This window comes from Sphaerodactylus townsendi, linkage group LG12, assembly GCF_021028975.2.
Source record: "Sphaerodactylus townsendi isolate TG3544 linkage group LG12, MPM_Stown_v2.3, whole genome shotgun sequence".
NCBI lineage: Eukaryota > Metazoa > Chordata > Lepidosauria > Squamata > Sphaerodactylidae > Sphaerodactylus > Sphaerodactylus townsendi.
Window position 1 is genome coordinate 6,109,787 of NC_059436.1, and position 22,837 is coordinate 6,132,623.

At 48.4% G+C, this 22,837-nt stretch overlaps 1 protein-coding gene and 1 long non-coding RNA gene across 2 annotated transcripts in view; one reads left to right on the forward strand and one right to left on the reverse strand.

Annotated features, from left to right (window-relative positions):
• Window positions 1–1,724: 1,724 nt before the first annotated feature.
• Window positions 1,725–5,633, reverse strand: ZNF703 (zinc finger protein 703). The gene is made up of 2 exons (XM_048513275.1): window positions 5,144–5,633; window positions 1,725–4,341 (listed from the first exon to the last, which is right to left on the reverse strand). The coding sequence occupies exons 1-2, from the start codon at window positions 5,423–5,425 to the stop codon at window positions 2,884–2,886; spliced, it is 1,740 nt and encodes a 579-aa protein (XP_048369232.1). The 5' UTR covers window positions 5,426–5,633; the 3' UTR covers window positions 1,725–2,883.
• Window positions 4,675–22,837, forward strand: part of LOC125442125 — a 64,172-nt gene continuing 46,009 nt past the window's right edge. Inside the window, exons 1-2 of the long non-coding RNA XR_007245945.1 lie at window positions 4,675–5,080; window positions 12,667–12,765. This is a non-coding gene — a long non-coding RNA (uncharacterized LOC125442125). The remainder of the gene's footprint in view (window positions 5,081–12,666; window positions 12,766–22,837) is intronic.

The following is a 22,837-nucleotide window of genomic DNA, read 5'->3' on the forward strand; positions in this document are numbered from 1 at the left end:
GAAGCGTAATCTAGTGGCAAGGACGTAGAATTCTTTTTTTAAAAATCCAGGCTGTAAGAAAACTGGCAGCAGTCTCCCAATACCCTTGCACTGAATTAAGCCTATCCAGCAAGAGGCCCTGTCAAGATTGGATCAGCCAAACTGAAGAACCCAGATTCTAGCAACTTCAGCAAAAAAAACATCAGATACCATTTGCTAGCTTGTCCAAAGCAACTGCTGAGCCACTGACTAGAATGCACAGGTGGTTTAGCTAGCAAAACCCCAAGGACATCATTCTGTTATCTAAGGATGCACCGTTGGTGCCTGGGGGGACCCCCACTATGGCTAAGACAGCTCTGGATTCCAATTAAACATATGGCACCTGGCACAGCAGGACACTAGAGGGAATGGTGTAGGGCAGATGAATCACACCTTCTATATCCTTTTCTCTGTTCTGCTCCAGTAAGGATCTGTGCATTCTTGTATAAGCAGGAGGGCTGGACACCTGTTCCGATCTCTGTTCCACATGTGAACATCATGGGTGGGGAGAGGATGAGGCTTTCATGCACTACACACATGGCATTCTAGATCAAGCCAAAGGATTTCAAATGTATATAATGCCCACATTATACAGAAGCTAATGAAATGCACAATTAGTTGTTATGCAGGCAAAATGTCACAGCCAACAAAAAAAAAAAACTAAATAAACTTTACTCTGGTGAATCTAGCTGCAAATCCACAGTAACTGGAGACAACCTAATAACATAATCAACTAGAAAACCATGCCAAATCTGGCTGTATAAAGATGCAAAATTCAAATTATTTTCCCTTCCCCATGTACTCTTTACAGTTCATTTTTTAAAAAAAACGATCAAGAGATTCAGATCTGGATTACCTAGAGGTACTGGCTTGAGCAGTGTTCTACAACAGGTGAAATCTCCTTAAATTGCAAGAGCATCTGGGTTTGTGGCTGGTACCACCAGTTGTCACAGTAATTAAAAATAAAAGCTCAAAGAAATAAAACGGTGGAGAGGCATCTAACTGCCGACTGTTTGTCTATCAGTAGGTGTATAAAGGGCGCTGTATAGAGCATAAGCAACTGACAGGCAAAGGTGTTTCACACACACAATTTGTGCAATCCACACTCACTGTACCGCTTTTCTCTACCACTAGATGGTGATGCAGGCTTTCATTGCTCAAGTCGCCAGCTGTTCCCTTCTCTGAAGTCTTACTGCGCCCTTGATTTGTATTTTTCCTATAATGAGAACAAGTCCCAGCTTCAGGGAACAAAGTTGGTACAGGAAAAGCACTTGTAGGAGAGGCAGGGAGACCCAAGCACTGCATGTAACAGAGAGGAGACAGCTTTCCTTTGGGTTACGGGAGAGGAGATATCACTTTTGACTGCTCCCCTATACAAAATCCCTTCTGGAACGAGAAAGATGACTTTGCCTATTGTGCTAGTTTTCTATTTGCAACAGTATTGCAGCTTCAAAATATTTCCTGCTTGTGGTTTGAAATGGCAAGTCCATTTTATCCCTTCTGCAGTGTTTATACTATGGCAGGGCTCGACCAGGCCTAAATGCACGCACCCCTCACACAATCTCCACTTATTTCTACTGATATCACCTAAGAAACTCATTGACACTTGATTCCTTGGGGGAAAGGGTATGGTTTTGTATACCAAAGGTGTACAACGCAAGCAGGGGACAAAGGAGAATGTAAAACAGCACGGACTTCAGAATAGATATAGCCAAGTATTCATTTATTAACAAAATAAGACTTACCGGAATGGAGCTCTAGTCACCCAAAATGATCCACAGCCTTCCAGACTGGGGATGGGGGGGTGGGGGGGGGCAAGCTCCTCACCCTAATATCTGTTCCATTCCTATAGGGCAAGAGTAACTGGGGGGGGGGGATTAGGGAGGGCTTGTGTGAGGGTTTTTTTTGGTATGTAGATTTGAGCCTCTAGAGGAGGGTCCAATGGCCCCCTAGGTGAGCTGGACTCACTTACATGCTCCAGCTTCTCCTATACTGAGCAAAGTTCTTCTGAGTTCTCCATTTGGCGCTTGTGAAAAAAAGTTGCTCTATTCCAGTCATTCGAATATGCCAATTTCATTTAAATCCAGGTCTTTGAAAGGGAAAAAAACCTTGAGAGGTGCCCCTGTGGTACTGTCTTTGCTTCCCACTCTTCCTGGGCCTCTCTGTAACAGCAACAATCCAAGTGCCCGCTGGGTTTGCGGGCCAATACTGTCTATATAGGGGCACCCGCTAGCTCTGAGGACGCAGAGCCGTGTAGGGAAGGATCCTGTCTACAAAGAACAGTAGTTTTAGCCAAGCTGCTGGCGGAGCTAGGCTCCTCCCTCGGACTCCCCCAGGAGATGGCACACAGCAGCTAGGGATACCCAGCAAAGCAAACCCACCTTCCGATTCTGCAAACCAAACAAAGCCGAAACCATCCCTAGCCAATCTCTCGCCGCCCCTTCCTCCAAACACAATACACAAAAGGGGGGGATTACATTTCTAGTAACTGTACAAAAGGAAGAGAAACTGATTTTTTTTTAAAAAAGATAAAACAAAGGGAAGGGGAGGAAGAAGAAACACATTTCTGTTGTTGTCGTTGCTGCTGCTGTCGAGAATCATGCAAAAGGGCACTAGGGCAGGAGAATCGTAAAGAAATTAAAGGGGGATTTAAAAAGAAAATTAAGAAGAGCCCCAACACCTGCAAAAAATAAAGGATTTTTTTTTGTGGTGTGGGGAAACACAGACTTTTTGCATACCATTGATTCATTGGTGTATTAATGCACTTATATTCCCAGCTTTAAGCTAACATACAGTCAATAAATATATAGTCCAGGGCAAGGGGCAAGAGAGGTCACAAGACAGGGGCAGGGAGATGTGCTTTAGTTACTGATATCCAAGTGCAGAGGCTGAAGTTAGTCTTTGGCCATATAGGGCATACGGAGAATAGTAAGGTCCAGCCGTGGGCAAAGAGGGCACCTGCAATGCCCCGGCCGTGGGCAAATGGCTCTTGCCGTATGGGTGGTATCTGTTTAGCCCTAAAGTGTGTGGACTTCTCAAAGACAGCGATCCCGGCAAGGAGCTGGGGCTTCCCGGGCCGGTGGGCGGGAGGTGAAGGTGGCAGGATGCCGCAGAACTCAGCCCAGAGGTAGGGTAGCCAGCCAGCAGTTTTTCCGCCCCGGGCAGAGTGGTGTGGGTCCGTAAGTGGGCCAGGAGTTCCTCCGAGGTGGAAAACCTCTTGTCACAGGGTCCGCTGGCAGACACCCAGTTGCATATGTGGGGCAGGGTGTCGTTCTGGAGCATGAAGCCATAGGTGTAGAGCGGGTGCCCCGGCAGGCTGGGCGTGGCGCTGGAGGAGAGGGCGGTGTGGAGCGGGTGCGTGGGGTACACCAAGGGGTATCCGCTTTTCAGGCTGCCCGGGTCATGCACGCAGCTGGAGCAGTTGCCGGTGCCCAAGTGGGAGGCGCTGTGGTAGCTGAGGCAATAGGGGTCTCGGCATAATCCTTGCATGAAGGAAGGGGGGGAGGCCCCCGTCAGCGGGCTGGAGCTGGGCGGCTTCCCGGGCAGACCCAAGGCCCCGGGCAACTGGCTGCCCACCAGGCCGGCCTTGGAAGGATCCAGGCTGGGCATGAACTGCGAGGGGTAGCCGGCGTAGGCCCCGACGATGGATCCGTGGTAGCCGATGCTGGAGGGCGGCAGCGGGAAGACCGAGTGGCCCCCCGGCTTATAAGGCGACACCGGGGCCACGTGGCCCGAGGCCGCCAGGGCCGACGGCTCCGACTTGCGCCCGGAGGAGGCCTCGGCGTGCGCGCCCGGCGAGGCACCGCTGCCCGCCCGGCTGCCCCCGGCGCCCTCCGGACTGGCCTTGGCGACCCCCTCCAGCTCTTTCTTCTCGTCGGGCCCTTTGCACTCCGGCTGCTGCGGGGAGCCGCCCCGAGAGCCGCCCGGGGAGGAGGCGGACGAAGAGGACGAGGCCGGAGCGGCCGCGCCGTGCGGGGGGAAAGGCGGGCAGGCGGCGCTGGGCACTCGGAAGCCCGTCTTCTCGGCGGCGCCCGGGCCGGATTGGCTCGGCTGGCCGCCCCCGGCCTCTTTGCGCGGCTCGCCGCCGCCGCTGCTCCCGCCGCCGCCTTTGGAGTAAGGCTTGAAGCTGGACTTGTCGTCGCCGGGGGGGTCGCCCAACTGCTTGAGGGAGCCCGAGGAGGCGCGGCTGCCGGGCTCCTTGTCCGCCCCGGACAGGCCACTGGAAGAGCCCGAGCTCAGCTTGGAGGCGGGCGGGGGGTCCGGCTTGCCGATCTGCGAGCAGGTCTGCGCCAGCAGCGCCAGCGGGCTCTTCTTGGCGTCCAGCTGGGGCGCGCGGAGGAAAGGAAAGGAAGGTAAGGCCAAGGTGGGAAAACAGATCCCCCCACAACACACTAAAAGCCTCCCCTCCCCCGGGGGCCCGAACACAATTCGGAAAGGCCTATAGGACGCAGCCCGGCTACTCTCTCCTCCGGGGGCTTCCCTTTCCCCTCTATCATCGCCCCTTAACACAAACACAACTCGGAACTCTTTATCCCACCAAAAGCAGCAGACACCGCCGGGCAGTTTGCCCTGGACGTTCGCCACCCCAGGGGTCCCAACTGCGCGCAAAGTCCGCTTCTCTCGGAAAATTCCACCTCCCCCCACGACTCCAGCGCAAAAAAAATTAAAACACTCCCCCCCGCCCATTTATATAATCCTGCGTCGCTGCAAAGGGCTCGGGAAAGGAAGGAAGGGCTGTTGGGAAGCGCGAGAAGATCGCCTCGCAAACTTGGCCCCCCCCCCCCCCCTTGCAAAGATTTCAAATTCCCTTGGGGGAATAAAAAGAAGGATTTAAAAAGACACCACGGAAATAGACTCGCGGCGTCGGGCTGGTCTTGCGGGGAATTTGGCAAGTCGGGACAAGGGGCGGCTGCAAATGCGGCCGTCTCATCAAACGCCAGGAGACGAAGGCAGAGGAAGGAGAGGAGTCGGGCGGACTTTTCCGCCGAGTCCTCGGGTGGGGTCCCCAAAACCGACGCCGGGCGAGAGGCCCGAGGGGCGCAGCCGCCGCGGAAGCCAGCAGGTGAGCGGCCCCCGAGCGTCGACCGCTGCCGACGGGCTAGCCGGGGCGAGTGCTACTACTGACCTCGATGGGGCTGATGGGCGTGGAGGAGAGGGGCTGCAGGTATTCCGGGTGCAGGAGGTGTCCGCTGTGGGCGCTCAGCATCTTCAGGACGCGGATGGGCAGCCGGTTGGCCTGGCGCAGGGGGTCCTCCGGGGGCAAGTGCGAGAGCGCGGCTCCCGGAGCCTGGGCGGCCGGAGGAGAGGTGGACGCCGCCGCCGCGCTCTGGCCTCCGCTGCTGCTGCTGCTGCTGCTGCTGCTGCTGGGCGAAGTCCTGGCGTTAGATCCAGCGGGCGAACCGCTCATTTGGGGGAGCGCGCCGGGCAGGGCGGGGGTGGGGACGGGAAGGGCTGGGCCGGGGAGGGGGGGAGAGGGAGGAGAGCCGAGCACCGCAGCGCGCAAAGCCGGGCAGGGGCGACCGGGACCACCGCACCGGCCCCAGCGCGACGGACGGAAAAAAAACCTTCGCGTTCCCGGAGCCGCACGTCAAATAGCTCCGAATCTGCAGCACACTTCAAAGGCACCGGCCCTGCCCACCAATCGGGGACGTGCCAAGGGCCTCGGGGCGGGGCCACGGCCCGGTGGGGGGAGCCAAGCCAGGGAGGAAGAGGAGCGCTTAAAGGGCCCCCGCGCTTCTCGGGCGGGCAACGGCTCGGCTGCGCCCAGGCCGAGGAGGAGCTGCGTTTCCAAAACGCGCCTCTGTCTTGCGGCTCCCCGCCGGCTCCACATTGCAGATCGGGGCGCGGCTGGCTTCCCTCCTCCTTCGCTCCCGGCCAGGCAGGGAGTCGCCGTGGGGAAAGTTGGCATGGGGAGACATTTCACCGACCTCGCCACTCAATTTAGAGGGAGACAAGAATCGGTGGGCTTTTCAGGTACAATCATCCGGGATGAGTCCCTGCAAGCTAAGACACTTCCTAGTGACTCTTCTAAACTTCCTTTCCAGAAGAAAGGGTTGTGGTGAATTTCCCCCACTCCCCCGGTAAATCTGCTGGCTGGCCAGCTGAGAGGATCGACGCCCTGAGTCGGGAAGTGTCTGCTGCAAAATTGCAAGCCTTGATCGCTAGATAGAAACTCGCTAGGTGTTCTCGTCTCCCCGCCCCAAATGCAGGTTGATGAGAGCGCCCTGCCCAAATAATTTGGCCTGGAACGATGAGTCAGCTAAGTGGGGCGAGCTAAATAGACAAGACAGCTTTTAATCGACCCCAAAGCGGTTCCTAGTCAATCGAGCTGCTAAAAGAGTTGTCCATGGGAGAGAAGGCAGTGTAGTATAGCCCAATCCTGGAAGCTAGGCAGGGTCAGTACTTGGAAGGGAGTCTGCTGAGGACGACTCTGAAGAGGAAGATAATGGCAAGCCACCTCTGCTTCTTACTTGCTGGGATCCCCATAAATTGGCTGCAACTTGATGGAACTTTGCATATGCACACGCTCACCCAGAGTTGTCTAAAAACCACCACAACCTATGTTTTAGAAGGGATGGATGGATGGATATGTAAAATAAGAGCAGCAGTGTCAGATTGGACCAATTGGGGTGGACTGACCATTTAACTTACCAGCAGAATTCTTAGTGGACCACTGCCCTGGAGCGTCCCTGACAGCCAGGACCAAACAGAGTGAACCCCCCTCCCTCAGCTTGCTGATCTCAGATCCTTTATCAGCCGTAATGTCAGTTCACCAATTGTTGCTTTCTACAGCACCACTAGAGGCAAAGGGCAAGCCTATGGCTCATCCCTTGGTGTTGTTGGGTGGGTCTGCCCTGAGTAGCCCTGCAGTGCAGGCTTGTTTCTGGATCAAATAAATGCACCATGCAACCCTCAAGACACATTTATTTTATTTTTATTTTATTTTTTGATTTATTGCCTGCCCTCCCCTACAGGGCTTAGGGCGTTCAACAGCAATAATATAAATAGTACAGAACAACAACAATCATAAAAACATAATCAGCATAAAATCAGTAATAATAGATGGCGACAACCCACCCCCTTCTGCTTCCCCAGGAGGCCACTAACGATTAAATTAATTCACGTCAAACCCGGCTGGGCAGATGTAAAAGCCTGGTGGAATTGCTCCGTCTTACAGGCCTGTTGGAAACAATACAAGTCCCACAGGGCCCTGATCTCACTGGGGAACTTATTCCACCAGGTGGGGGCCAGGGCTATGAAGATCCTGGCCCTCCTGGTGGCCAGCCGGATATCTTTTGGGCCAGGGACCACCAGCAGGTTTTCCTCTGACGAACGGAGGGATCTTGAGGGGCAATACAGGGAGACACGGTGGACAACTAGATACATCCAGACACAGAACACAAAAGCCGGTGCCTCCCCTTGAGATTGACCCTCTGCACTTTCACATCAAAGGACTTGGAGGAGTGTAACTGTGTAGGATACCACTGACAAAGGTTGACTACCTGTGAAACAGTAGGTTCCACCTAGTCATGTCTGTAATTGTCTAGTGGCTGGCTCCTGTGTGGATGATGAAAGCCACACAGTGAGACCACACACAGGTAAGGGTAGGAGCTTTCCTGTCTACTTGGAGGATGACCTGGATATGTAGAAAGTATGGCTTTGTAGATTAACCAAAAGAAAATGATACCCATTTGATGAAGACTGAACATGCTCAAAGAGTATGGAACATTGACAGTAGATGAGTCTTGATGAAAGGAGGATAGGGAAGAGAAGAAGAAGAAGAGTTTGGGTTTATATCCCCCCTTTCTGTCCTGTAGGAAACTTAAAGGGGCTTACAATCTCCTTGCCCTTCCACCCTCACAACAAACACCCTGTGAGGTGGGTGGGGCTGAGAGAGCTCTGAAAAGCTGTGACTAGTCCAACGTCACCCAGCTGGCGTGTGTGTGGGTGCACAGGCTAATCTGAATTCTCCACAGCTCAAGTTCAGAGCGGGGAATCAAACCCAGTTCCTCCAGATTAGAATGCACCTGCTCTTAACCACTACACCAGTGCTGCTCTGAAGGAACTGCTTCAGAGCTTATTGAATCCTAGAAGGAAGGTGTGGAATTTCCAAATTGTCCCTGCCTCCTATGACTCCTTGTAGGTCACTAGCTTGTGATGGCCAACAGCCACTGATGGATCTAAATTCATACATGATTCCATCCCCCCTCCAGATTTTATTGTCACAACAACCCTGGGTTGGGCTGAGGGATAAAAGTCATTTATACATGCCCTGTGGCTGTTTGCTTCACAGTAGGGTTTTCCTGCGTTTTTTTTGTTTGCACAGAGATTCTCCTCCTGCAAAGTGTTCTGAGCCAAGCCACCATTTTGCCTGCCCACCCCTTCCTTGTTCCTTCCATGCAACCTCCATTTGGGGAGGTTATCTGCTGCCAGAGTTTAGATTTTAAACCTGTTTGACCACAAAGAGCATTACCTGTGCAGACCTAGCTCAGACCAATTATTTCAGAGCAATCAGAAGGACTTTTTAAAATACACGGAAGATTAGAGAAACTTACATGAAATTGACCAGATCTAGCAAAGTAACTTAACTTTGCTCGATCTAGTCAATGTCGTGTTAGTTTCTCTGACCTTCTGCGTATTTTAAAAAGTCCTTCTGATTGCTCCAAAATGGTGGCCCGAACACTGTGAGGAACTGCTGTGGTGTGGGCAGGTGAAGGCGGGGAGGGGTGAGAAAGCCCTAAGGAAGCCTAGCTCATTGGGATCTCCTTAGCTTTCTCTGGGAAGGGAGAAGAAAAGTTGCAGTGTGAGAGCTTTTCGAAACTGCACGGATTCTCTATACTGAGAGTGCTGTGAGTTCTAAAGAAGGGAAAGATGTGTGTAACCCAGTATCAAGAATCCAGCCCAAAGGGATTGTATGCTCAATGCGAAGGAGACCACAAGTGTGCCAGTGGCTGGTCCCAGCTCACCTAGCATACCACAGTAGGAGTAAGGACTGCAATACAGGTCTCTGTAGTACTACCGGAACAATCGCATCTATACCACTCTGCTTGTGTTGCTCTTTCCCAGAATGCAACATTAGGCAACTTGCTTTATCAGCAGATGGAGAAACCAGTGATCAGAATGCTTCCTCCCTCATCCCAACCTTTTATGTCAAACTGGTGTAAAAAAAATATAGTACCGTAATGAGGACTGTCAACAGCATTCTGTTGTTCTTTCACAACTTGTGGCTCTTTCTTGTCATTGCTATTTGTGCGGCACAAATACTGCAAAACACTATGACAGTTCCTTTGATTAAGAGAACAATCCTAAGCAGGTCTACTCAGGATCCTACTCAGGTTGATTTCAATGGGGTCTACTCCCAGAAAACTGCTGTTAGAATTGCACTGTAAAGGAAACTAATACCTTGGTCCATGGGATTACAAACAGCTAGGCCTGGCCTTGGACTATGGAATACTGTAAGCTAGTAATCTCAATCCTTTGCTGACCCAAACAGCTTCCATAACCGCATAGTGCAAAGGACTAGGCTCTCGGTGGGGGGGGGGGGGTCACAGTTCGGTGCCTCTCTATCATCCCTGGTCACAGTTCCCATTGTGAGACTCATCTGACGAGCGGAGGGATCTTGAGCGGAGGGCTCGGTGCCTCTCTCCAGCTTTTATTGCTTTTTTTTATTTGGGAATGCTCATTTTGAAATGTGATATTAAAGAAAAAATATATAGGACCCATCTTACTGTTCTCCACTATTCTGCCAAACGTCTGGTCTATTGAAGCAACAATAATGCATTTATCAGGTTGAATTGAAGCATCCCAAAGTAGCGAGCAAGCTTTTGAGTGCTCTTCATCCGGCTGATGTTATGCCTCCCTTTGAAAGTACGCATGTGGGGAAGATGAGCACGTCATTGGTTACCGGATCAAGTTCAAGGTTCTGGTGCTAAACTTTAAAGCTCTAAACGTTCTAGGACTGTTGTATTTATGGAGACTGTTGTATCTCCCTGGTATGTCCCCTAAAGATATCTGCATTCAGTGAATGAAAATTTATTGGTGATCTCTGGAGCAAAAATTGTCCAGCTTGCCTCAACCAGGGTCAGGGCTTTCTTTGCCCTGGCCCCAACCTGGTGGAAGACTCTGTCCAATGAAGTTCAACAAGGTCTGTAAGACATAGCTGTTCCATCATGCGTATGGTTGAGGCAGCTACAATTTTTATCATCTTGGCCTCCTCTTCTTTTCCTACCTCATTACCTTCCCTCTTGTAGTACAGTTTTTATTGCAATTAAATTGCTAGGTGGTTTTAGATATGTTTAGATCATGTTTTAAATTTGGTTATTGTAATTATATTTTAGTGTTGGAAGCTGCCCAGAGCCCATGAGGAGAAGGGCGGCATATAAAATCAATAAATAAAATAATGGAAAGTCCAGGTCTGTAGGAGTCGTAAGATAGAGTCGAAGAGATGTTACGAAGACTTAATTCAGACTGTTTGCATACCTAAAAAGGTCTCCAGTTGCTCTGAAACTCATAAGCCAAGTTACACTCTTTGCTGGCCATTGAAATCAATGGTCTTACTCTGTCAAAAAGCATCAATGAGTGATTCAGATGGATCTCTATCTCTAACTGGAACCTTGAAAAGTGGAGAATGGAAGGAAACAAAGATGTAGTAGTCAAATTAATAAATCTGGAGCTGGAGATTGATTTTAGGCGTTGTGTTAAGTAAAAGAGAAACCACACTGGATAATGTTACCTAGTGGTTGGAGCATGTTTCCTCCAAAGACAAACGCCCCCAGTATTCAGTGACAGAAGGTGATGTTGCCCAGGTTCTAGGATCAAAAATAAAATATACTTTTATGGCTCAGGGAATGATATCTCTGCCTTCCTTAGGCACTGTTTGGGGCTCCAGCTTTGTGGTTATAGTGAATTAGCACCAGTGACTGCAGAGGGTAGATCTGCAGCTATATAATGGTAGAAATAGAAGTACACTTGCTTGCAAGCCTCTCCACAGGAGCCTATCAACTGGGAGGATGGACTTTAAGAAGGTTGATGCGCTGAGAGAATTTCTGGACCCAAGGAAATGAAAACTCACTTTATTTGACCATGGATACTGCAGCACAGTATGAGATTCTTCAAGGCTGCTGGGAAAAAAGTAATCATAGGTTGCCAGATAATATTTCAGTGCAGAGATAGGATCTAGTAATGGTCAGGCAGATTCATGAGCTTTTCAGACAAACGGAAGGCAGACACGGATGGCATAAGAAGCGTCGCTGCGGAAGAAGCAAAAAACAGCACCATCAATATTTCACGGTTAGGACATTTCAAGGAGTCGATTTCCACAATAGTTTAGAAAAGGGGGTCCAAGACTCCCCAAAAGGTGGATTCCCACAATCATTTGAAAGACAATGACAATTAAGCAAAGGTGAGCTGTCTGGTTCTAAGAATGCTCTGAGACTTCTTGGACAATGTGTCCACAGGGAGGCTTCATATCGCCTGCATGGGAAACAGTGACCAAAGCTGTCCGAGTTGTATCATATCTGATGACTAGGCATCACCCAGCCAAATCCTCTGCATGTGATTCCTCTGCATTAACCATCACTTCAAAATAATTTTACAGATCCGCAACGCACAGGAGCTGAGGCCTCTGTTTTGAGTGGCATCCCCTTGTTTCACCAGCAGGGATTTCTGCAGTATAATGTCCGTAATTACTTTGCTCACAGTCGAAACCCCAACACTTTCCCTCTAGATGAACCTGCCATAGGCCCCTTCCGCACATGCAGAATAATGCACATTCAGTCCACTTTCACAATTGTTTGAAAGTGGATTTTGCTATTCCGCACAGTAAAATCCACCTTCAAAGTGCATTGAAAATGGATTGAAAGTGAATTATTATGCATGTGTGGAAGCGGCCCTGGAAAGTGCTGTCAAAAGGCATAAGAAGCATCCCTAAGCAGACTTAGGGTGACCTCACAGGATTTTCAGGGGAAGAAAGATTTGCCATTGCCTGCCTCTGAATATCAGCCCTAGGTTTCCTTAGCGGTCTCCCATCTTGTATTAACTAGGGTGGACCTTGCTTAGCTTTCAAGATCTGATGAGATCAGGCTAGCCAAGTCAAACTATTGCCTCATCCAGTTCGGTACCAAGGAAGTAAGATCACTAGTCCACCTGACTGGTAATGACTCTCTGTCTGAATGGAGTATTTCCAATGCACATTCCCTGAGACTCTTGAACTGAAGATGCCAGGGATTGAACTAGGGACTTTCTGGAAGCAAGCCAAGTGCCTCCCCACTCAGCCACAACCCCTGCTGATCTCAGTTTGAAAGGGGCTTCCATGTGATTCTGTGTGATTGCTGTGAAGTGTGTGGTTTTGAGAATCACAGCCTCAGTCAGACCGATTCCCATTTATAAAGGAAGCATTATATCAGACAGCACAGACTGAACCAATCTGTCAGCTCGTAGGCAGGAATGCTAAAGGGCGAATACATAGTACATTCAGGGTGATGTCATTGCTACGATATTTTTTTTTTAAAAAAATCCTAGGCTTATCTGGAACAAATTACCCATTGAATCCCCAGAAAACCTGCCTCTCTGATTGGCATGGCATACTACTAACAGATTTATAACTCAGATTGTTTGACAGTTTCCCATTTCCTTTCATGTATTTCTAAGTGACGGCGTAGAATTTGCCAACGGAACACCACACGGCAATCGTTGGCTGCAGGGTTGGCAGAATGGAAAGGAACAGGCTTTCCGGAGAGTTTTCTGACTGTGAGTAGACACTTTGCAGGCCTCGGGGGGGGGGGGGGGGGAGAAAAGCTTCCATTCCTGGGAAACAGAATTTTGCCCCCTCCTCTTTTTCGTTTGTAGAATGCCGGTTTTAGGTTACAGCTACCTAGTGAAAAAAAAAAGGGGGAGCATGCTGTATAATTAATCATATTAGATCCTGGCAGATGCTTTAGTTTGCAACAATGTTGCTATTATTAAGTGTATATGGCTGCCCATTATAGCCAGAGTCCACGTGCTCAGAGTTCTGGGAAGAGGGACTTGGCACACTTTCCCTGAGCAGAGCAGCCTTGTCACATGGCATGCCTCAAGTACCACTTTCCCGACCACAATCAATCACTCGGCTTGTCAAGATCTGTCGGTTCTACTTCACTGTGAGACCTTTCTCCAAAAATGACCACAAGCCTGATTCCAAATGAATGGCAAAAGGTGCGCGACGAGGGAGCTGCTTTTCAAATGCAGCCATTCAAGAAAGGAAAGAGAAAGAGGAGAGGTAAGCAAAGCGGAAAAATATAAGGATTGCTTATGCTGCAGGCCAGTAGCAACAGCAACTCACACGCACAAAGGTGGGTCCTGGGTGGACTCCTTTGCCAGACCTTTCTCCCCCCCAAACCCCCCCCCCCCGAGAAACAAAAGAATGGACAAAAGTGTAAAGATATATGTTTACTATTTCTACCCTGTAATATATCAGATAGGTACTCCACAGAGTTAAGGCACAGTGGACTGGATACCGTTAGCTTTTCTTAGTCACCATCTCAGATGGCTCCTGGCCACACAGTGGCATGTCTAGGGTGGGCAAAGGCAGGGTACATGTCCCAGGTGCTGCTCCTTAAGGGTTGCCAGCCAGTGTCTTGCAACCTCTAATTTCACTGTGGAGTTCAGGGGCAGATAGGCAGTTGAATGTTGAACCCAGCCTGCATTCAACTGGGCTCACACAGCAGCCCAAGCTCTACCTCTGAAGATCAGGTGAAGCTTGGTAGGTAGGGGAGCCAGCAGGATAAAGCTGGACCCAGTCAGATCCAGCACTCAGTTTGACATTGGGCTCAGCCTGGCCAGGTGGAGCTCAAAGCCTGCAGTTTAAAACCCAGCTGAGCCCAGTGTCAAACAGGTGTGCCTCTGAACTCCATGTGGAGTTTGGGGGATGGGACAAGCTCCCCCTGGCTGTGGTTTTGGATAAATACACCCCACTGGCCTCATGGGACCCATAATTCTTAGCATAAACTTTGGGGCTATCAAAAGGGACTCCTCTCTTTCATCAGGAGCCAGCGTGGTGTAGTCGTTAAGAGCAGGTGGATTCTAATCTGGAGAACCGGGTTTGATTCCCAACCCTGCACCTGAGTGGCCGGGGCTTATCTGGTGAACCAGATATGTTTCCGCACTCCTACATTCCTGCTGGGTGACCTTGGGCTAGTCATAGTTCTTCAGAATGCTCTCACCTCCCTCACAAGGTGTCTTTTGTGGGGAGAGAAAGGGAAAGGAGCTTGTAAACTACCTTGAGTCTCCTTACAGGACAGAAAGGTGGGATATCAATGTAAAACTCTTCTTCTCCTTCAGGAGAAAAGCTGGTAGGGTACAGTGCAGAAATTTTGGAACACCTTAATTTCCAAATCTTAGAGTCAAGCTGTGACTGGATCTCCCAAGATACAATTGAGTTATGGTGCAGGAGGGGAGATATAGATCGAGGCAACAGTGTTGTGAAAGATTTTTTAATCTTTGTCCCTACCACCACTACTTTCCCACACACAACTATCCAACAAGGGCTGTTTTTAGGCCTGTTCGGGGTAAAAAAGGCACATGCCTACCTCTCCTGTGCTGAGGAGGGTTGATGAGGAACATGATGTTTATGTATGGGGGAAGAGTTAACTCCTTTCACCAGCAGTATGGCCCAGATACATATCAGCGTTCCCCCGCAACTGCTTTTTGATACTAAATTTCGTGGAATGTTTTCATTTGTTCCTCCCCAACATCACAAGTAGCTGTGCTGACTACAAAGAAGGGTATGGGAGAGAAACAAATGGAGCTTTTAACTTCTTACGTTCACAATATCACTGCTGAAGAGCCAGGCTGCTACTCAGTTTTAGGAACAGCTTCAGCAGTTGGATGAGACTCCAAGCAACAGTATAACTGGATTCAAATAAGTCCTTTTAAAAAACAATTGCACAGAAAATGTTCGCTCAAGGATGATCAGGGCAGACATTCTGTCGTTGACAGTAACATTAAGTTCTGGCATCTAGAGGTAAACATCTATGTCTGAATTATTATACATTACCTCTGCAATGTCTCATACTAGCTGCTGTCAGCGAGTAGATACTAGCATTAAGGGAAGCTTTGTAACTTTCAGAGCCCGCAAGGCAAAATGTTAAACCAGTTCCTAAGAGTTTCTTCATCAGACAAAACCTCTGAAGCATTTTGCATTGCACTGAGGTTTGTAGAGTCCCACTGGGTCTCCATTCCCCAAAGGACTGATTCTGTTCACCGTTCGGTTTCTGCTCTGTTCGTTCGTTCTGATTCGTTCGTTTCTGTTGCTCAGGTTTGCTTCACTAGTTTCTCGCTTCGCTCGCTCACTGCTCGCTCTGCTCTTCCTCCCTTCCTTCCTTCCTGCCTCCCTCCCTTCCTCCCTTCCTTCCTTCCTTCCTTCCTTCCTTCCTTCCTTCCTTCCTTCCTTCCTTCCTTCCTTCCTTCCTTCCTTCCTTCCTTCCTTCCTTCCTTCCTTCCTTCCTTCCTTCCTCAGGTGCTTTACATGGTTCCTTCAATTTATCTTCGCAACAACCCTCCAAGGTAGATTGGAAATTTATGCAGATCTGGGGTTGTAGCCTGATGTGACAGTTTAGGGAGGGACATCAGCAGGGTATAATTCCATAGAGCCCACCCTTAAAAGCTGCCATTTTCTCCAGGGAAACTGATCTTTGTAGTCTGGAGATGAGCTGCAATTCTGGGAGTTCTCCAGGTCTCACCTCCTGGTAGGCAGGCCTACTCTGAGGTAAATTAGGCTGAGAATGACTGGCCCAGCAGATACGGTGGCCAGCTGAATCTGAAAGTGACATTTGTATATATTTTCAAGGTTCACTGCTCTAGCTAAACCTCAAATGAATAAATGTTTGTTTGTCTGTTTTACCTCAGGATTCCTTTGTGTTTATAGGGCAGATGAAGTATTTTTGTCTGATTAGTAACATGATTAATAACCAAAACTCAGAAGAAGGGAACAAGAGATTTGTTACTCCTGTTCTCAAATAGGAGGTGGAGGACCCTTAAACAAACCATTACTGGTTAGTTTCTGCATGGTGACAACCTACTGACCATAAGGACCTACAGACATATATCAAAAATAACTTTATGAAACCCCTTGGTTTGGGTTAAGGACCACCAGAGAAGGCTCAGCATGGTGGCTGCAAATAAAATCTATAACACACTATTAGAGACTGTTTAGTTTTTTAGTGGATTCCACCCCAGGGTTCATGGTCACCCAGAAAATTTCATGTCAGGTGGGACTTTGAATCCAGGTCTCCTCAGTACCAGTCCAACAATCTAGCTATTTGCCATGTTAGCTCTTGTAAATGCATTGTTTCCAGACTTTGCCTGCCCAGCAGTTTATTTTTGCTGAAAGCATGTGTGAGAATAATTAAAGCGCCATTGTATTGATGGCTTTCAGACTGAAGCTGAGGCCATTTTTCTTTCTAAATAAAACTGTCTTATCCGGGGAGTAAGAGGAGAGCTAGTGAAGCATTAGCAGGCATCACCGCAGACCTGTTACCAGTTTATTGACAACTGAACAGCAAGTTCAGAGGAGTGTCGGCAGGAATAAAATGCCATTGAACGATCAAAGAGGATGACAAGTCCTGTCTAATCGACCAGTATTGTGGGGAATTATGGAATCTGATTATCTTTTTCTTTTTCACGTGCAGATTCTGTTTTCCCAAGCATCAAGCATTTTTGCAATGAATTCTGAAGTGGGGTGTCTTTGGGGCAGGGTGGGAGGGAAAGATTTGGATCATCTGAATCATGAAAATGGTGCATGGGATTGAATTACCCTTTCCAACATGACAGTCCTGATCACAATTGGCCCTTTTTCTCTAGATGATTTTAGCTTTTACACCCTGCCCGGCAATCATAGATCACCCAGGTCATGTGTAGATTGCTAGATGGCTGTAAAAAAAAAAAACTCCTGTGCAAATCCTTCAGTGGGTCCTACTATATGCTGGGGAGGAGGGTAGTCATATCATGATAAATAACACTGGGGCAGTTTGAAAATAATACATGAAATCAAGCGGAGAACATCAGGTCTCAAGGGAGCAAGTAGTTGATCAAAGGAACCGGAAGTCTCGCAGGAAGTCTGCAAGAGGAATGCCCTTCCTGTGGCATGTTGAGATCAGACTGGTAACAGAAAGGACCACATCTGCCATAATAAATCACTGTTCTTAATGAAACATGGGATGTTCTTTGAAAGCAGTGGCCTCAGCTTGAACAACAGGATGCTATGACACACAAACTGAAGCTCTTAAGTGCCCTGTATTTTGCAGACAGGAGTCTGGCATAGGAGTGAAGCACAGAAACACAGAAACATACAGTTGGAAGGGACCTCCAGGGTCACCTAGTTCAACCCACTGCACAGTGCAGGAAATTCACAGCTACCTCTTCCCTCCCACAGTGTCCCTGCTATATACCCAGAGGAAAACAAAAAACCTCCAGGAACCCTGGGCCAATTTTATTTGTTTGTTTGTTTGTTTTATTAACCGCCCCACCTCCGTAGGGCTCTGAGCGGTGTACAACATTATTCCATAACACAGAAACTATAATAAGGGAGCAAATAAAGTAAAATTAAACAGGCTCCAATAAATACAAAAACTAAACCCCATTAAAACAGCGAACAATATACAAAAGGCGCCAGCAATAAAACCCCCATTAAAACCCTCCCAAAGAAAAAAGGGGGGTAATGGCAAGTCCCACTGATGTTAAAGGGACCCCCGAAAAAACTGGGGGGGGGGAGGGGGCACATCAGTGGCTGGACACTCCAAAAGCCCGGTGGAACAACTCAGTCTACGGGAAAACTCATTCCTGATCCCAAAGTGGCAATTTGTACTACTCAGGGATATAAGTTAGGGCCACAAGAGCCAAACACTGGTTCATCCCTTCATGCTTCAAGCATGGACACGCTTGAAGCAGCAGTTTAAGGAAGAAGAAGAAGAGTTGGCTTTTCCTTCATTCACAAATCCATTCTTATTGCGTAGCACAGTTGCTTTAGAATGCAAATATAAGTAGATTTTATTTTCCAAGCATCTTGAGCATTCTTCCACAAACCAGCAAGAGTGCTCCCAAAGGAACCATCAAGAATTTATCCCCTACATTTATCCTGTCTTCTTCCAAGGAGTTTAGAGCAGCATTCAAGGGCCTCTTTTCCTCACAGCACCCCTGTGAGGTGGGTTAGTCTGGGGCAGGGGTAGGGAACCTTTAACACTCAAAGAGCCATTTGGACCTGTTTTCCACGGGAAAAGAAAACACTTGGAGCCGCAAATAATTTTTGACATTTAAAATAAAGATAACACTGTATATATAGGGTTTTTTTTAACCTTTTACTCTGCTCATTCTGAGAAGCGCGTGGATGCGCCCGCCCTGCTGCCTGCAGGGCGGGCAAGGATGAAGCCGGTGGCTCAGCTTCCTTGCTCCGGCCACTAGGGAGCACCTCGCCCAGCTCCAGCGGGCGAGGTGAGAGAGGAAGGTTTTCCGCGGGTGAGGCTCTCCAGCCAACCGTGGGAGAAAGTTGCGCGTTCCCGCCCTGCTGCGTGCAGGGCGGGCAAGGATGGGGCCGGCGGCTCGGCTTGTGGAGCCACAGTGCAAGGGCAGAAGAGCCGCATGCGGCTCTCGAGCCGCAGGTTCCCTACCCCTGGTCTGGGGGAAGGGCCAATATTCATAGATGGACAGGAAATTGAACCTGGCTGTCCTAAGGCCAAAGTAGAGAATGCATCTGCCACAAGTTAAGACAGACAATACATCGGGGCACTAGCATTCCCATCCCAGTGCACTGGGGTTGAGTTTGGTTCAGGAGCATGATGCAGGGGGTAAGGGATTCAGGAGCCAAAAGGCTTCAGGGAAGCTTGGTTCATCCCAATGTAGAGCTCCACATGCTGCAGCCAGTGTCCAGGGACCTCACAATGGGACAAATAGGCCCCTTGCTTCTGCTCAGGAAAATAACCCAGAAGAGACAGTTCAAGCCCCTTGTCCACCTCCACTGCATTCCTGAGCCAAATCAGGTCCTGATGCATTTGGGAACATTATTTCCCTGACATAATGTCTACCTGCAAGTTGGGTTGGGGAACCTCGACCTGACAGATGTCCAATTTAGCCCCTAGATCAGGGGTCTGCAACCTGTGGCTCTCCAGATATTCATGGACTGCAAATCCCATCAGCCCCTGCCAATATGGCCAATTGGCCATGCTGGCAGAGGCTGATGGGAATTGTAGTCCATGAACATCTGGAGAGCCGCAGGTTGTAGACCCCTGCCCTAGATCCTAGCCTGACACTCAAAGCCCTCCACCACGCCAGCTCCCACTGTTGGAGGGTTGTCCTTGCAGTTTGTCCTCTGGGTTAAGTATTTATCATTGACCTTGCACCCAAAAAGAGGCATCAAAGAACTATGAATGTTTAAAGCCAGTGCTTTGGGCCATATGTATTGAGAAATGTGACGCTTATGTATTTGGTGCCAATAGTTAGTTTTCTCAGGGCAGTGGCCACCACAGAAATCACCCTTCATCCATCATTACTGGTACATTTTCTGTGTTAGTGACTCTGCAGAAAGCTCTGTTATTGATGGACCTTTTCCAGTAGTCCCTTGCCTTCGCTTACAGCTTGTGTTTCTTTTCTTTCAACTCTTTAAAAATTTGGTTATTGTGCTGGTGGTGGTGGGGAGGGGGTGGTTGTCTCCTGAAAGCACTTCTTGTGGAATGCCTTTAAAATGCTGGAACAAAACTGGAAATATGTACAAGGCGTGACAAACACCCTAATCTATGTGTTCAACAAGGAAATCTGGCCAATGTGTAATTACAAGATGCTGAAAGATCTTAAACATGGGAGAAAAACAATCTTCTTTGTCAGGCTGAATTGCTTTTCTTGGTTTGCAAAAATGTGCATGGCTACAGGCCTGAAGAGAATGGTGGGTTGCCAGGGCCAGACTGGGAGAGGTTAATTATACGTTAAAGGGTAGCATGCAACAGAACATTTCACCATGCATTGCTTTTCCCATCAGATTGCTACACTGTTGGGGAAGCTGCAACTTGTAAGAAGGTCCTTCTTGGAGAATTCTGAATGTTTCTTAGGGCTGCCAGCTCCAGGTTGATAAAGATCTGGGGGTGGAGAGTGGGGAAGACAGAAGCCCCTTCCGCACGTGCAGAATAATGCAATTTCAATCCACTTTCACAGTTGTTTGCAAGTGGATTTTGCTATTCTGCACAGTAAAATCCAGCTTCAAAGTGCATTGAAAGTGGATTGAAAGTGCATTATTCTGCAGGTGCAGAAGGGGCCAGAGTTTGGGAAGGGACCTCAGCAGAGAGTAATCCTATAGAGTCCCCCCTCTGAAGCAGCCTTTTCCTCAGTGGTGACTCATCTCTACCACCTGGAGATCAGTTGTAATTCCAGAAGATCTCTGTGCCCAGAGGTGGGATCCAACCAGTTCTCACCACTTCTCTAGAAGTGGTTACTAATTTTTTTTCTGAGTGCCAAGAAGGGGTTACTAAAGCAACCTCCCTGCCCAATAGGGACTGGAGGTGCGTGTGTGCGATGGCGCCACTGTTTGAATCCACCACCATCAGAACCTGTTATTAAAATTTTTGGATCCCACCACTGTCCTGTGCCCAACCTGGAGAATGGCAACCCTATGTTTCTGATTTGAGTGTCTCACTTAGCCTTTGGTCCCTCCCAACTATTTCCTACTCTAGAGCCTGTTTTGTTTTCACTTTGTTCCATTCCTCTTCGTGTACTTCTTTGAAATGTTTAATTCACTGTTGGACAAGCAAGCTGCTTTCTCTTTTCCATTTTAAATTTCCCTTGTAAAGCAGTTTGCCTCTTAGTGCAGCTCTCATGTTTCTCTCCTTCCTAGACACCATGACCAAACTAAGTTGTCCGAGAGATTTGCAAATGGATCTCCTAAGGTTCTTTTATTAAAGCAATCCTGGGGCAGCTAGGAAGCTAGCCCCCGTCCCCCATACAAGATTCTTCAAGGGCAAATAGCACCCCAGGGGTCATTTCAGTTCTGTAAATAGGATTGCCAAACTCCAGGTGAGGCCAGGAATTCTCACAGAATGACAACTGATCTCCAGAATACAGAGATGAGTTGAATAGTTCAGTTTTGCATAGTTTGCAGAAAGCCAGGAGAGTGGGACATTTCCTGACCTCCCCAGGCAGGCCATTCTGCAAGATATGAGCCACAACAGAGAAAGTTATTGGTTTGCCCATTTGCAGGTTGGCATCTGTAGAATAGATGTATGCATGTACATAGGGATGCCAAGTCCAGATCTGGAAATTCCTGGAGATTTGGGGGTGGAACTGGGAAGGGTGCAGTTGGAAGAGAGGAAAGGCCTCAGCTGGAATGTGATACCACACTGTCTACCCTGCAAAGCCGCCATTTTCTCCAAGGGCACTGATCCCTGTGGTCTTGAAATCAATTGTAATCTCCAGGGCTCACTAAGAGACTGGCAACTGTATGTGGGATGTATTGTTGAAGGCTTTCATGGCCGGAATCACTAGGGTGTTGTGGGTTTTCCAGGTTATATGGCTGTGTTCCCATAGCATTTTCTCCTGACATTTCACCTGCATCTGTCACTGGCATCTTCAGAGGACGCTTTGAAGATGCCAGCCACAGATGCTAGTGAAACGTCATAAAATGCTACTGGAACATGGCCATACAACCCAGAAAACCCACAACACCCTGTATGTAGGATGTATGTACATTTGTGGTAACATGTGGAACAGGGCTTAAGTCCAGACTTTTTTTGCCCCAGAAACAACAAGAGAACATGACGCTCTCTGTTCTGGGCCAGATTGAGCATAAAAATGATACATGGAGGTTGGAGGCAGGAAAATGGAATCCCCTGGGCCTGAATTGACCACTTCCTATTGATTCATAGACTTGCCTGCCCTGCTTAGCTCAACTAGAGTCCTGAATCAGGGCCCTTCTCCACTTAGCTTGGACTGTCGGACCCCCAGGCAAGAGCAGATAATATTTCAGCTCCAATCCTTAATGGAACAAAGATGACTCAAAGGCTTTTTAGAAGGAGCTGTTTCATTTGGTCTTGGATGTTCGCTACACGCCTTTTATTTTATGGGTAAATCATCATCTATTAGCTCTCCTTTAAACAACATGATGGGAGCCTTTACTCAAATCATAACAGTCCCTTTCAGCTGACTCCGGGGAAGAAAATGTGTTTGTGTCAGCAATTTCTTCCCCCTACACACACTTTGCAAGTTCTACCTTGCTCAGTAGAAAGGCCTTCTTCCTTACCGCTGAACAAGTGCACAAAGATGATCTTATTTATTGCAGGAGACATGTTTTAAAACAACTGACAAAACCACAAGATGTAAAATGACAAGCAAAAGAGAAGAGTGTTTTCCCCCCCTTTAAAAATAAAGGCAGCATATATTTCTGGCATTGATCAAAATACAGTATTTACTTTCAAGTTGCAATTAGTCCTTCATGAGCAAGCCCGTAGCTGGAAAAGGGACTATTAACTGAGAGGCCCTGGATCCTCTCTGCAGCCCGGTGATTAACATTAAAGAACTGTGTGAACTTTGGGAGTTGGAGAGAGGAGGAACAATTTATTTCTTTCCCCCCATCCCTTCCATTCCCTTGATGTGTGACTAACAGCTGTTTTTCTTTGTGGTAAATCAGTAGGATCTTCCTGTTGTTGATGTAATGGAGATGCTTCCTGGTGTGAAATTCTACAGGATGGATTGTGCAAAGGGGAGTAAGGCTTCAACACACTTATCAAAGCGCCTTAGGAAGAAGAGGAGGAAAAAAGCAAACCCTCGCTTGTCTATTCTGCAGGGACATCTAACAGTTCAAAACACACAT

Bases quoted from the DNA above. Each gene is read 5' to 3' on its own strand.
- ZNF703 (XM_048513275.1), bottom strand. From the start codon at position 5,425: ATGAGCGGTTCGCCCGCTGGATCTAACGCCAGGACTTCGCCCAGCAGC. The intron at 4,342-5,143 runs GTCAGTAGTAGC...CGCGCGCCCCAG, and splicing joins CGCCCATCAGCCCCATCGAG to CTGGACGCCAAGAAGAGCCC.